The 14,356-nt window shown below is 44.7% G+C and overlaps 1 protein-coding gene across 1 annotated transcript; it reads right to left on the reverse strand.

Moving 5' to 3' along the window:
* Positions 1-643: 643 nt before the first annotated feature.
* On the reverse strand, positions 644-13,759 carry LOC122551393 (UDP-glucuronosyltransferase 1A1-like). The gene is made up of 5 exons (XM_043693214.2): positions 12,511-13,759; positions 11,701-11,832; positions 8,684-8,771; positions 6,651-6,870; positions 644-1,207 (listed from the first exon to the last, which is right to left on the reverse strand). Exons 1-5 carry the CDS (start codon positions 13,360-13,362, stop codon positions 919-921), a joined length of 1,581 nt encoding a protein of 526 aa, XP_043549149.2. The 5' UTR covers positions 13,363-13,759; the 3' UTR covers positions 644-918.
* Positions 13,760-14,356: the final 597 nt, after the last annotated feature.

The raw sequence follows: 14,356 nt of genomic DNA on the forward strand, positions 1-14,356 counted from the left end.
TCTCTCGTTGGCTACAAACATGGATGTGCAAAGCTCTATACAAATGCATGCCTCCTTTTATCCCCTGGTTTTGCAGAGACCGCTGTGGTGGCTGGACTGGTTTTATTTCTCGGTGTGCAGTTTTAGCGAGAGGCTGAGAGTGTGCCTTCTGTAATGATGTGCCCTCTATTACTTACTTGGAGAGGATGATGTCATAGAGTCATAGAGATGTACAGCACGGAAACAGACCCTTCGGTCCAACCCGTCCATGCTGACCAGATATCCTAACCCAATCTAGTCCCACCTGCCAGCACCCAGCCCATATCCTTCCATATCCTATTCATACACCCATCCAAATGTCTCTTAAATGTTGCAATTGTACCAGCCCCCACCACATCCTCTGGCAGCTCATTCTATACACGTACCACCCTCTGTGTGAAAACGTTGCCCCTTAGGTCTCTTTTACATCTTGACCCTCTCACCCTAAACCTACGCCCTCTCGTTCTGGACTCCCCCACCTCAGTTTAGGACCTGGAAACATTAGCAACTCCAGACGTGTAAATGTTGCCTTGCAGTATCTAAATCGTGATGCAAGCCCACAATTCCAGTCAAGTGTTGTGTAAAGTTGAATGAATATTAATAGTCATAAAAATGGTTTAATCAGTTACTCAACAAAAAAAATGTTTTTAATTAATCCCCGTCACATTTAAGTTCAAATTGAAACCATGAAAGTCATTTGCAGGTCATTCAAATCCCGACATACCTGTCTGGCACAAAGAGCAAAGAATCAGAGTGCACAGAATACAAGTGATACACATTATCCTCTCTCCCTGCTAACGTACATGCACTGGGAAGCACAGGCAGAGGTTTGTTTTACTTGGATAATTTCACCCCTTCACCAGTTTGCAGAGACACTTCCAGGAATTGTTAGCGAGCACTCTAATCTGGTTTCCTCTTCCTCCGACTGCGTGTTCCACAGAAACATCTCCTGCAGCAGTACCAGCAACACTTAGCCAGCATCTGCACAGAGAGCAGCACAGTGACTAGGAGCACAACGATCACGTCCAGGCTGTGATACTGGATCCAGTTCAGCTCGTGAGCTGCAGGACGTAAATGCCCCGCCCCTTTGTGCCGCATCACAAATTCCACCCAATGGACAGAGAGGTCTAAAGGATGCAAGCTGCGGTCCTTGTGCAGTGAAGACAATGTCATCATGGCTTCCCTGTATCTAAGGCAGGAAAAGAAAGACAAGATTAATTGGAACTGGGCAGGAACACGGTGAGAAAGTGATGAGTGAGCTCCAGGTCGAGGAATAACGAAGGCAAAGTGAAAATTGCAACCAATTGTCCTTCTGAACTTGGTCAAGCTGAAAGGATCTTTCTCGTCATGGGGATTTCTGGAAAGCACAGTTCCTGCAGAGCGGGGGTCACTTGTTTCAGATGAGGATGAGGAAGACTTCCTTCAGAATTCTCTACTCCAGAGCACTCTGGAGGCTGGGTTTGCAGAACATTTTACCAGATGCTGCAAAGCTTTAGTTCCCCTTTTCAATGGAAGAATCAGGACCCAGATACCATGCAACTGCAGAATCCAGCAGAAGTTCATTACAGCTAGTTATTACGTAGCAACATTACATTCACAGGCATACAAGTGCCATGGCTAACATTAAGCTATTATATTGGTCAGTTATAACGCAGATTCGGCTCATTTGGTGGTCAAGAAAGATCTGACTACACTCATCCTGTTTTCCAGCTTTTCACTCATAGCCCTGGAGATAATGAGAGCGTGGTGCTGGAAAAGCACAGCAGGTCAGGTAGCATCCGAGAAGCAGGAAAATCCTACTCCTCGGATACTGCATGACTGGCTGTGCTTTTCCAGCACCACACTCTTCACTCTAATCTCCAGCATCTGGAGTCCTTACTTTCACCCTGGAGATAATGGCAACACATGTGAATATGTAAATTCTGTCTTTGAGTATTGGAATTGGGAAGTCATGTTTAGGTTCTAGAGGACATTGATGATACCTCTTTGGAAATATTGTGACCAGTTCTGGTCGCCCTGTTATAGGATGGATATTATTCAGCTGGAGAGGGTTCAGAAAAGATTTACCAGGATGTTGCTGGGTGTGGAAGGTTTGAGTTAGAAAGAAAGGCTGCTCAGGCTGGGACATTTTTCACTGGAGCATAGGAGGTTGAGTAGCGACCTGATTAAAAATATTTAAAATAATGAGGGTTAGAGATAGGGTTAATGATAGTTGTCTTTTCCCGAGGGTGGGGGAACTAGAGGGCACGCTTTTAAGGTGAGAAGAGAGAGATTTAAAAAAGACATGACAGGCAAATTCTTTTACACAGAGGGTGGCCCGTGTGTGGAATGAACTTCCAGAGGAAGTGTGGATGTGGGTACAATTACAATATTTAAAAGATATTTGGATAAGTACAGGGAAAGGGAAGGTTTGGAGGGATATGGGTCAGGAGCAGGCAGGTGGGATGAGATTAGTTTGGGATTATGGTCAGCGTGGACTGGTTGGGCCAAAGGGTCTGTTCCCGTGCTTAGGACTCTATAAGCATTTCTAAGTTAAACACTCTCTCATCCAGTTCCAGACTCCCACCATCCTTTGGGTGAAAACATCTCTCTTCGCTGCCTGCCTTGTACCTGAAATCTGTGCCCCTGATTATTGACCCCTCTTCTAATAGAAAAAGATCCTTCCTATGCATGCCCCTCATAATCTTACACTCTTCCATCAGGCCCCCTCTCAACCTTCACTGCTAAAAGGAAAACAAACCCAGCCTCTCCAATACTTTCTCAAAGCTCAGACCTTCCAGTCTAGATTGCATCCTGGTAAAACTCCTCTGCACCCTCTCTAGGTCATTCACATCCTTCCTATAATGTGGTGACCAGACTATACATAATAGTCCAGTGGCATAATGGTATTATTGCTAGACTATTAATCCAGGGACTCAGCTAGTGGTTTGGGGATCTGGGTTCAAATCCTGCCACCGCAGTTGGTGGAATTTGAATTCAATAATAATCTGGAAGTAAGAATCTACCGATGACCATGAAACCATTGTCGATTGTCAGAAAAACCCATCTGGTTTGCTAATGTCCTTACCTGGTCTGGTTGACATGGAGTCATGGAGATGTACAGCATGGAAACAGACCCTTCAGTCCAACTTGTCCATGTCGACCAGATATCCCAACCCAATCTAGTCCCACTTGCCAGCAACAGGCCCATTTCCACCAAACCCTTCCTATTCATATACCCATCCAGATGCCTGTTAAATGTTGTAATTGTACCAGCCTCCACCACATCCTCTGGCAGTATATTCCATACACGTACTGTGGTTGACTCTCAACTGCCCTCTGAAGTGGCCTAGCAAGCCACTCAGTTCAAAGGCAACTAAATGCCAGCCAGCAATGCCCACGTGCCATGGTTGAATTAAGAAAAAGTGCCACTCTTTTGGATGAGATGTTAAGCCAAGTCCCTATCTGCCTCTTCAGGGATTCTGGCGTCTAGGGCGTTATTTCATCCTCAAACAGCATCATGTTAAAAAACAGAGGAACCTGTTATTATCACATTGCTGTTCATGGGATCTTGCTGTGCGTACATTGGCTGCTGTGCTTCAGATGTGACGGGGGAGCTTCATAAATACATCATCAACTGTAAAGTGACCTGGGATAATTCGAGGTCAGAATTGGCCCTGTCTATATGTTCACTGTTCACCCAATGCTGGATTGGCAGAAATTTCCTCCATAAATATGGAGAAGATCAAAGCCATTGTCTTTGCCCCCTATCACAGCTTTGAACTCTACTCCAAGGCCCACCTTGTAAACTGCCTGAAGCTGAACCAGACTGATAGCAATCTTGGTATTACATTTGTTCTCAGGATTAGCTTTGATCACTTACCTTTGCTAAGGTGACTAAGATCACCAAGACCACTGTTATGAAGATGTGGGTGCACTGTACCTTTAAGAGAGTTAAACACAACAGAACTACCTGACAGCGCCAAGTGTTCTCAATAAGATACAGCGTAACACTTGGTCAAAAGCTAAATTAACTGGCTGCCTGGAAACGACAAAACAGATTCGAATTAGGCCAGTCAGTTTAAATTGTACCCCGATAAATACCAAACTCCAATCCAGCTTGAATTTAATCTTAAAAGCCAATGACACAATCTGATGCTTTTTTTGGGGGGGGGGGATATCAGAAAAGGGAAAATTGAACAATTGAGAGGAGAGCTGCCAAGACAACAACATCTGCATACTGCCCAGAGAATAGCTCTCTTAAAAGGTACCTTTATTGATCAGTAATCTGTGATGTAGTATCCCCAAGGAGAAGGAAAGAAGACTGAAATACAGAGAAAATGAAAGTTGCCTGGTTTTGAGATAAGACGTTTTGTTTTTTTGTAAGTCTTAACCATGGGCGGGGAGTGGTTTATAGGACTAGTATTAGAGTCATAGAGATGTAAAGCATGGAAACAGACCCTTCGGTCCAACCTGTTCATGCCGACCAGATATCCCAACCCAATCTAGTCCCACCTGCGAGCACCCGGCCCATATCTCTCCAAACCCTTCCTATTCATATACCCATCCAAATGCCTCTTAAATGTTGCAATTGTACCAACCTCCACCACTTCCTCTGGCAGCTCATTCCATACCCGTAGCACTCTCTGTGTGAAAAAGTTGCCCCATAGGTCTCTTTTATATCTTTCCCCTCTCACCCTAAGCCTATGCCCTCTAGTTCTGGACTCCCCGACCCCAGGGAAAAGACTTTGCCTATTTACCTTATCCATACCCCTCATAATTTTGTAAACCTCTCTAACGTCACCCCTCAGCCTCCGACGCTCCAGGGAAAACAGCCCCAGCCTTTTCAGCCTCTCCCTATAGCTCAAATCTTCCAACCCTGGCAACATCCTTGTAAATCTTTTCTGAACCCTTTCAAGTTTCACAACATCTTTCTGATAGGAAGGAGACCAGAATTGCACGCAATATTCCAACAATAACAGAAAACATACCAAATGCCTTCTTCACTATCCTATCTACCTGTGACTCCACGATCAAGGAGCTATGAACCTGCACTCCAAGGTCTCTTTGTTCAGCAACACTCCCTAGGACCTTATCATTAAATGTATAAATCCTGCTAAGATTTGGTTTCCCAAAATGCAGCCCCTTGCACTTATCTGAATTAAACTCCATCTGCCACTTCTCAGCCCACTGGCCCATCTGGTCAAGATCCAGTTGTAATCTGAGGTAACTCTCTTTGCTGTCCACTACACCTCCAATTTTGGTGTCATCTGCAAACTTACTAACCGTACCTCTTATGCTCACATCCAAATCATTTACGTTGAGGGGAAAGTAAAAGGTAGGTGAGAGGAAGCAATTGTAAATAGATTATGATTTGGAGATGCCGGTGTTGGACTGGGGTGTACAAAGTTAAAAATCACACAACACCAGGTTATAGTCCAACAGGTTTAATTGGAAGCACACTAGCTTTCGGAGCGACGCTCCTTCATCAGGTGATCGTGAGCGTCGCTCCGAAAGCTAGTGTGCTTCCAATTAAACCTGTTGGACTATAACCTGGTGTTGTGTAAATAGATTAGATTAGATTACTTACAGTGCGGAAACAGGCCCTTCGGCCCAACAAGTCCACACCGACCCGCCGAAGCGCAACCCACCCAGACCCATTCCCCTACGTTTACCCCTTCACCTAACACTACGGACAATTTAGCATGGCCAATTCCCCTAACCTGCACATTTTTGGATTGTGGGAGGAAACTGGAGCACCCGGAGGAAACCCACGCAGACACGGGGAGAATGTGCAAAGTCCACTCATACAGTTGCCTGAGGCGGGAATTGAACTCAGGTCTCTGGCGCTATGAGGCAGCAGTGCTAACCACTGTTCCACCGTGCTGCCCACGGTTAGTTAATTATCCTCTGTTATACTTTAAGAAATAAAGTTGTTACTTTTTACTTTAAATAGTTCTTGGCCTCTCAAACTTTCACAGATTGCTGGATGGAATAAATCTTTTCTGTATTGCTGATTTACATTAAGCAAGAGAGTTTAACATAACATAATACCACCTACCTCCTCCCCTAATGTCACTGCCTTCAGTCATGCCACATTTCACTGCTCGTTGAAGCCTTCCTGCATGTGTTGGTTAACTCTAGCCTTGCTAGGCATCCCACTCAGCAACATGAACTCAGCTACAACTCCTGCTCCCCGCAGTCTAACAGACAGCAAGTGCCACTCCCCAGTCACCCCTCCCCCCACCCCTCCATGCTCACTAACTGACATTAACTCCCAGTCGAACAGCATCTTGAAACTTCTCAACCTGGTTTTCAAATCCCTCCCTGGCCTTCACCCCCTCTCTGTCTCACTAATCTCCACATCCCTCTAATAGTCTTGTGCGGCCCTGATGTCCACTGCTCTGCCAGTGTCTTTGCAGCTGCCTATGCCTTCAACTCTGAAATTCTCATGCTACCCCTCTCGCCTCGGCTGCCAGTGTTAGCTCACATCTTCCGATATCACGTTGCGTGGTTCAACTGACGCGTATGCACTGAGACTCCTGTGAGGCATTGTGCAAAGTTGTACTAAGTTAAAGAATCTATGTAAACACAAGTTGTTGATATTGGGGGTCAGTTTTAAGGTAAGAAATGGCGTAATTAATTTTACTGACCTGGTATCGTTGATGACCATGTTTAACGCGTTGACTAGATCATCGGAGCTCATTTGTTCTATGTCTAGCTCAATCCCAGCACCACGGTTGACCATTTGAACGACATTATATCCTTGATCCCCAAATAATGGTAACATGACAGACGGCACACCACTGCAGATAGCCTCATAGAGCCCATTCATTCCTCCATGTGTGAGGAAGGCTCGTGCTTTTGGGTGTCCTGGTGCACAGAAGAGGGAGACAGAAATTTAACACTTGCTCAATTGTTTTTTCAATAATTCAATCAAAACGTCTTTGGGCCAACTGGTGGCCAGTGAAAACCATGAGGCCATTTGACCAGCACTTTCTCAATTTAGGAAATCAGACAGAGTGTCTAAAACCAGGCAGCTCATTGGCTCATCTTCCCCAGTCAGCTGCCTGGTGTATTGAAGGGAAATGGTGAACGGCTTGACCCAGTTAGAACTGGATGACTGTCAGTCGTTGTAAAGGAAACACAAGTCGGACACAAACAAGCCCAGAGAGTGCTGGAGAAACTCAATAGATATGGCCGCTTTTGTGCAGAGAGAAACAGCCTACATCCCAGCACTTACTCGACTGAGATCGAGTCTGACTGCAAAGTGAGATACTCTAGGCTAACATCCTAAATCCAAAGGTTGTGGGTTGGATCCCAATCTCGAGAGTTGAGCACAAAATCCTCACTGGGGAGCACCATCTTTCAGATGAGATACTAAACAAAAGCTCTCTCAGGTAAGCACCTGTGTGGGAGATCCCAAAAGCACCAGTTCTGAAAAGCAAGCAAGTTCTGCTCACCATTTAACCCTCAATCGACATCACCGAACAATAAATTGCTGTTTCACTGATTAGTTATAACTAGGAAACTGTACAAAGGATAGAGACCAGAATGTAACTCAGCATGTGACCAGCAGACCACACCACTGCTTGTGGGATCTTGCTGTGCACACATTAGTTACCACATTTCCTACAATGACAATTACAACAGGCGTGGTTAAACACTTTGGCATGTCTTGAGGCTGTTGGTATCATTGGCAAGCTCCAATACCAGCCCACATGTCTCCATATCTAACTCATTGTACATGAAAGGAAAACAAGAGAAACCCCAGCACCAATTCTTGTAACAGTCCAAGACTCAATTAACCATTTGGTAAAATATTAATTTAACCAAGCTTGCTCTGATTCAAGCTGATATTGCGGTTATATACCCGGACTGAAATCTGGCTTGATAGGCCATATTTTGTTTTTTTTTAATTTAACAATGTGTTTCAGTGAATGACCACTGACACACAATACTGCAGATTTGGTTTTAACAAAAAAACGTTCATTACAAAAAAGATGATTAAAAAAGCCCAAACTATTCTCACATAACTGGAAAGATTTTAAAACCCACAATAAAATCCAATCCCGTCCATCCCAACACCATCACTTTACAGTACTCAAAACATCAGAGAGGATTCCTTTCTCTGTTGCATCTATAGGTTTGATTTAACTGTTGCATTCAATTCCTGGTCTTGAGAGTTTGTTAGCCTTTCCCTTTATTCGTCACACAACTGAGCTTAGGCTTTCTCAGCTTCAAATAATCCATTTAGAGTTCCAACCAAACACTTCTGGTCTGGAATTTCCAAACTGAAATCCTTGCACTGAGGTAACCTGTTCCTAACAGTTCTGAATGAACTCCTTTCTCCAAGAGAAATTGTTCTCACATCTAAGTTGAACCAAGACTTCTATGAACTGAAAAAACCTTCCAAACTGTGGACTCTTCCCTAAGTGAAAGAGAATCAATTTCTGATACTTCTAAACTGAAAGCAAGCTAATGCCAATCAATGGTGAACTCTGTCCGATGCAAAACTCTCACTGCAAACAAATTCCTATTATCACTCGTACTGGTTTAAGAAATAGGTTTCAGCAAAACTAAACTATTACACTACATGATATTAAAATGATATAAAATTCCATGATATAAAATTACAAGTCACAGATCTTACATCATGTTGGTTAAGCCCAGGTAATAATCTTACCCAACAGATCATTCTGTGGAAGCCACTCTAGTAATTTTGTATTTGGTGCCAGTGTTTCAGGAGGATCTCCAGTGTATCTCCACAGGACCTTTTAGAAAGGAGACAACAAGGCTGGGTTATCAGGAAGGACAAAAAAGGTGAGATCATAAAAGAAAAAAAAGAGTGTGATTTGGGAAGGGAATAAGTGCCATGGAATCACAATGGCACTGATTAAACCATGGGGTCAGAGTTGGTGGGGGGGGGAACGAGGATGAATCCAGTCAGTCTCACTCTGCCATTCTATTATCGTAGCCCTGCAAGTCTATCTCCTTCATGAACTCATCTGATTTTCTCTTGAAATCATCAATTTTTTTTTCTATCACTGAGTTATCATTTAGTAAAGTCTGGCAGGGATGTCTCAGGCCAAACGTAACTATCAGGAGTGGGTGATAGTTGTATATTAATGAAGGAATAATTGGGAGAGGTGGGTCATTTGTGAGGTGTGAACTGGAATTAGATCTCTCACTAGAAATGGTAATAACAGCACTCTGCCAAACAATGTTTAATCCTCTGGTCTTTAGCAACACTGAGACTTCAAGTCCTTGATTAAATCTTTCATGAACATCAAAGGAGAGCAAGCACGGTTCTCTTGCCTCTCCACCGCTTCTCCTGCCTCTCTACATAATTGACATCTCTGGTCACTGTAACTTGATCTTCCCCATTTCCTCCAAATCCTTAAAAATGTGTGGTGTGCAGAATTGGACACAATATTCAAAGCTGAGGCCTAACCTGCGATGGATAAAGTTTTAACATAATCTCTTTGCTTTTGTACTTCATGCCTTGGATTTTAGTGCACAGGAGATTTACTAGGATGGCCTGAAGGATGAAAGATGTTATGTACGAGGTTAGCTTATAGATGCGCCTTGGAACAAAGGAGACTGAGGGGAGATTTGACAAAGGTCAACTTGACAATAACGGTTTGAAATAAGGTAGACCAAGTAGGTGAACAGACAAAGTCAAAGGCTGACAGATATAAACTGATGCTGGAAATGTGTTGCTGGAAAAGCGCAGCAGGTCAGGCAGCATCCAGGGAACAGGAGAATCGACGTTTCGGGCATAAGCCCTTCTTCAGGAACCTTCTTCAGGGCTTATGCCCGAAACGTCGATTCTCCTGTTCCCTGGATGCTGCCTGACCTGCTACGCTTTTCCAGCAACACATTTCCAGCTCTGATCTCCAGCATCTGCAGACCTCACTTTCTCCTCAAAGATATAAACTGATGGCCAAAGGACACAAAGGAGGGGGGAAGCAAGCATTTGTTTTTGCAGCAAATGGTAATGACTTGGACGTGGACTGACAAGGGTGGTGGAAACAGAGCAAATAATTTCCCTGGATCATTTAAAGTTGATTTATAATTTGACTTGAATACATTTTCATTATCCATTACAAATCAATTTTTAAATAAGCATACAGACCGGCTCAAAGGGGCTCTCTCGTGGTAGTGTCTTTACCTCTGAGGTGGGAGACCTGTGTTCAAGTCCTACCTGCTTCAGAGGTGTTGCCCTAACATCTCTGAATGGGTTGATTCGAAAATATCTCCAAACAGCTTCAATGTTTCCACTCACTCACCTTCTGAGGAATTTAGCCCCAGACATCAGCACATTCAATAATAAGTTTAAAAAGGGAATTGGAAAAGTACTGCAAAATCTTTTTTTTATATATATTAACCGGCACCTTTGGGACCAGGTATTTGTCGGTTGATCAATATTCCGGTCAATCAAGAGGTCCCTCACACATTAAGTAATAGAAATGTAATGCAAGGGGTATACACATCACTGGTATACTTTACTTACAGCATAATGCGTTGAAATAATAGTGCAACTTTATCTTAAATAAAACTTACCAACTCATGCGCACGGTCAAGTGATAACTCGGACATTGCAGAGATTGTGATAATAGAGTGAACTTTCAGTATTTGAGATCTATATTGTGCTGCTTTATTGAGTGTGTCAGTTTTTTTAATATAAAATAAGGTGCCAGTTAAAACCAAGTTTGTTGTACAGGGAGGGAGGCATTTGCAGGTTATGGTGAAGACAGCACTCCAACAACACTCAGGAAGCTTGACCCCAGTCAGGACAAATAAATCTGTTTGGTTGGAACCATATCTACCACCTTCAGAATTCTCTGCCCATGCACAGTGGCAGTAGTATGTGAACCATCTACAAGACGCACTGCAGCAATTTACCAAGCCTCTTTAGACCACGCCTTCCAAACCCGTGACCTTGACCGCTGTGAACGACAAGGCAGCAGGTGCGTTGGGAACATGAACAGCAAGTTCCCCTTCCACCACCCCGACTTGAAACTATCCCCCGTTGGCCTTTCACTGTCACTGGGTCAAAAGCCCGGACCTCACTTTCCTGCGACAGTGTGCAAGTTCCCTGTACCATGTGTACTGGCAGCTCCCACCAACCACTGGGAATGGGTTATCGGGGCTGGCCTTGCCAGCAACTCTCACCTGCCATGAAAGAACAAAGAACAGCCGAGCTGGAGCAGGTACAGATGTCACGAACCATATGCTCTGCTCCTAGGGTGCATCTTTTGATGAAGTGGCAACATTTGCGGGTTTCGAAGTTGCTGTCGAGAGAGCTGCAGTGAGTCACTGTGGTGTACCTCTAGCCCCCATGTGTGGTTGCCACGATACCCTGGTGGTGGAGGGACTGACATTGCAGGCAAAACATGTTGGGTTGAACTCAGTTTTCTCCAACATGCCACTGGATGCTTTAACTCTGCCTGTGCAGATTTCAATGTAACCTGCCACATCAAATACCAGGTCTGTGATAGTGTGGCACTCCTTCAGAACTGCACTGGCTGTGTTAGCTACGAGTCTTGAAGCCCTCAGCTTTAGTCTGAGCGCTGGCTGGGATCTCACAAGCCAGGCCAGTCAAGCTGCAGCTGATCATGTTTTCTTGAAAGGATCTTTGTCCTTCTGTAGGAATGACGTTTTCAAAATGGGCATACTTCAGAATTCCCACGCACTCACCTTCTGAGGAATTCGGCCCAACGCGGCTGCAATCCGATTTGCAATCTCACGGGGCACTTCTGACACCATTGACCCGAAGGAGAAGATCACGATCCCATGGTCTCCAGAACTGTTCACAAACTCTTCAAACTCCTGTCACATAACAAGCGGGGTTTTACTTCAAGACGATGGTTAATAGAAATGCTTTCCTTTTACCTAAACAACATACAAAACGTTAGACTAGTTGCTAACTTTGTGTCTGTTCCTCAGTGGTACCCCTCCCCTACCTCACCCCAACCGAGTGTAACAGACTAACACGTTCCAAGGTCCAGGACTATGTGCTGAGGGATGTGCTGAAGATTGGAGCATATACTGCCAAGGTGAAGTGGGGAAAGACCACCATCTGGGGTCTTTCTGTTGAAGGACAGTGGGGGTCCATTCAGTTATCCAACCCTCCCAAGGCCTCAGCTAAATCCCTACAGATTAATTGCAGGTATGGAGAAACTGACCCCTAATATTTGCTTTCTTCTCTCTAAGTAAAGACTGAAAAAAATCGGAATTTGTAAACTGTGTGTACGTAATGATTTCCTTTTATGAATAAAGTCTACGTTTGCAATTTAAAAAAATGTTTCCTCTCACCCACAGTGTTGTCCCTCCCTGTGGTAAACATTGCCCCTCACCCACGCCAATGGTGCCCTTACCTGTGGTAAAGGTTTCTCCTCATTCACATCAGTGATGCCCCTCACCCACACCAATGGTGCCCTTAATTGTGGTAAAGGTTTCTCCTCATTCATCAGTGGTGCCCCTCACCCACGCCAATGGTGTCATTACCTGTGGTAAAGGTTTCCTCTCCTTGCAGTTGATGCCACCCACTAGCACCATGTTTGGCATCAGGGGTCTCGGGGATTCAAACGTGAAGTCGTAACGCATCAGCCAGATGGAGGCGTTACTCAGGAGTTGGACCAGGGTCACGTCCCTCTGCAGGAACCTCTGGGCCAGCTCTTCGAAAGGGGAGTAGATGAACCAGCACAGCAGGGGGTCCATTAAACCGACCAGCACGTTCTTAGTCCTTTGGAGGAAGGTCATTCGGTCAGTGTTCCCGGTGAAAATTCTCGGCACGTAGGAGAGCGGCCTGGGGCACTGCGTGGCTGAACTGTCCAAACCGCAGGGGAGTCCTCGCAGTAGATTGATCGTGGGCAGGGACAGATACTCCGCAATGATGGTGCCACATGGTATAAAGGGGTCAGTCAGCAAAGCATCAAATTTCCTCTCCACTAACTCCTGCATCAGTTCCTTGTTGTACAGCAGGCTCTCACAGGTCTTCATGAACAACTGGCGAAGACGACTCGTCTTTTCAAAACCAGTGTGGATTCTTTCGATGAAAGACATGTTGGGAAAGACATCAGGCTTGAGGCTATACAATTCATCCTTGCTGTAGGGCACTGGGAATACCCTGGTTGTGTAGTGAGGTGATGGGCCCATTTTCAAATTGATCTCGGGGATCACGACCACCACATTGTGGCCCCTTCTCCCGAGTTCATCCATCAGGGTTTTCAGGTTTAGCCAGTGACTCCCATCCACGGGCACCACCAGGAGCGCTCCACCTTCAGTCAGTCTCCACATGCATGTGGATAGAAACAGCAGGGGTCCCAGCACACACAAGCTGCCAGAGGTTAAAGCCATTTCACAACTTGTAAACGTCTTTCTCCCGCCAGCTCAGGGCTTACTGTAGCATGTTTTGGCTCAACCTATACTCACTGCCAAATGAATCAAAGTACACAGGAACTGTTCCTATCTCTGAGCTGTTTAATCAGGTTTTAACTATTTGCACACCATCGAATTTCCAGGTGTCACATTTCAAAAACCAAAGATGCTCACAAAGGATTCCGAATGCCTTTTTAAAAATAAAAAACCTCAGTTATTTTATACCAGGTGTAAAATGGATTGCAAGATAAGGAGTTAAAGCCACACAGGGTTCGATTCCTTCTGAAGGGCTAATGACTAATGAGGGTTTTCCCTGACTAGCCCTGATTAAATTCAAAGCGAACCTGTCAATGTTTAACAGGGTTGAGAAATATCAGGCACCAAGTGGGAACGCCCTCCAGTAGCTTGTACAACCTGCGACAGGTTTGGCCGCACATTTAAAAGAAAATTATCAAAACATGGAGCCCAACTGGGAGACGTCCCCACAGCTTCAGAAATTGCATCACGTCCGTCATTGTTCTGCATTCAGTCTCATAGCCAGCTCCACACAACCACTGCACTACTCCCACTACTGCACAACTCACTCAAAACAAACTTGACAAAGCAATTACACACCAGCAGCCAACAGAACAGGAACAGATGTCTCGCTGTGAGGTTTTTTTTATTTTTAAATAAAATGACTTTGATTCACATGAAGTGTCGACCTGAAGAGGTTGTGGATTAAACTTTTGACCAAAGACTTTTTTTTCTGTAACTGGTGGAGTAGTCCGCCATCTGCTGTTGAGTGTGGCCTCATAAAATACTCAGAATTGAACTGGCTCTGTTCCACATTGTCCAGAGAAGAGCAGCTGGGTTTTCCCCAAGGCTTCGGTATTCTAAAATCACAGGTTTGTGGGAAAGTGTGTACACTGTGTGTGTGTAAATACACTGAGTGTGTCTATACACCGTGTGTCTGTTTGTGTATACACATTGC

The sequence above is a fragment of the Chiloscyllium plagiosum genome, unplaced genomic scaffold (genome assembly GCF_037043375.1).
Source record: "Chiloscyllium plagiosum isolate Xiang-an unplaced genomic scaffold, Cpla_swu_hap1 HiC_scaffold_7, whole genome shotgun sequence".
NCBI classification, from domain to species: domain Eukaryota; kingdom Metazoa; phylum Chordata; class Chondrichthyes; order Orectolobiformes; family Hemiscylliidae; genus Chiloscyllium; species Chiloscyllium plagiosum.

What these genes read in the sequence shown, in the direction of transcription:
- LOC122551393 (XM_043693214.2), bottom strand. Translation starts at nt 13,362, where the DNA reads ATGGCTTTAACCTCTGGCAGCTTGTGTGTGCTGGGACCCCTGCTGTTT. An exon ending in AGAGGAAACCTTTACCACAG is followed by an intron (nt 11,833 to 12,510) that starts GTAATGACACCA and finishes GTTATGTGACAG; the next exon opens with GAGTTTGAAGAGTTTGTGAA. An exon ending in TCCACAGAATGATCTGTTGG is followed by an intron (nt 6,871 to 8,683) that starts GTAAGATTATTA and finishes TCTGTGCACCAG; the next exon opens with GACACCCAAAAGCACGAGCC.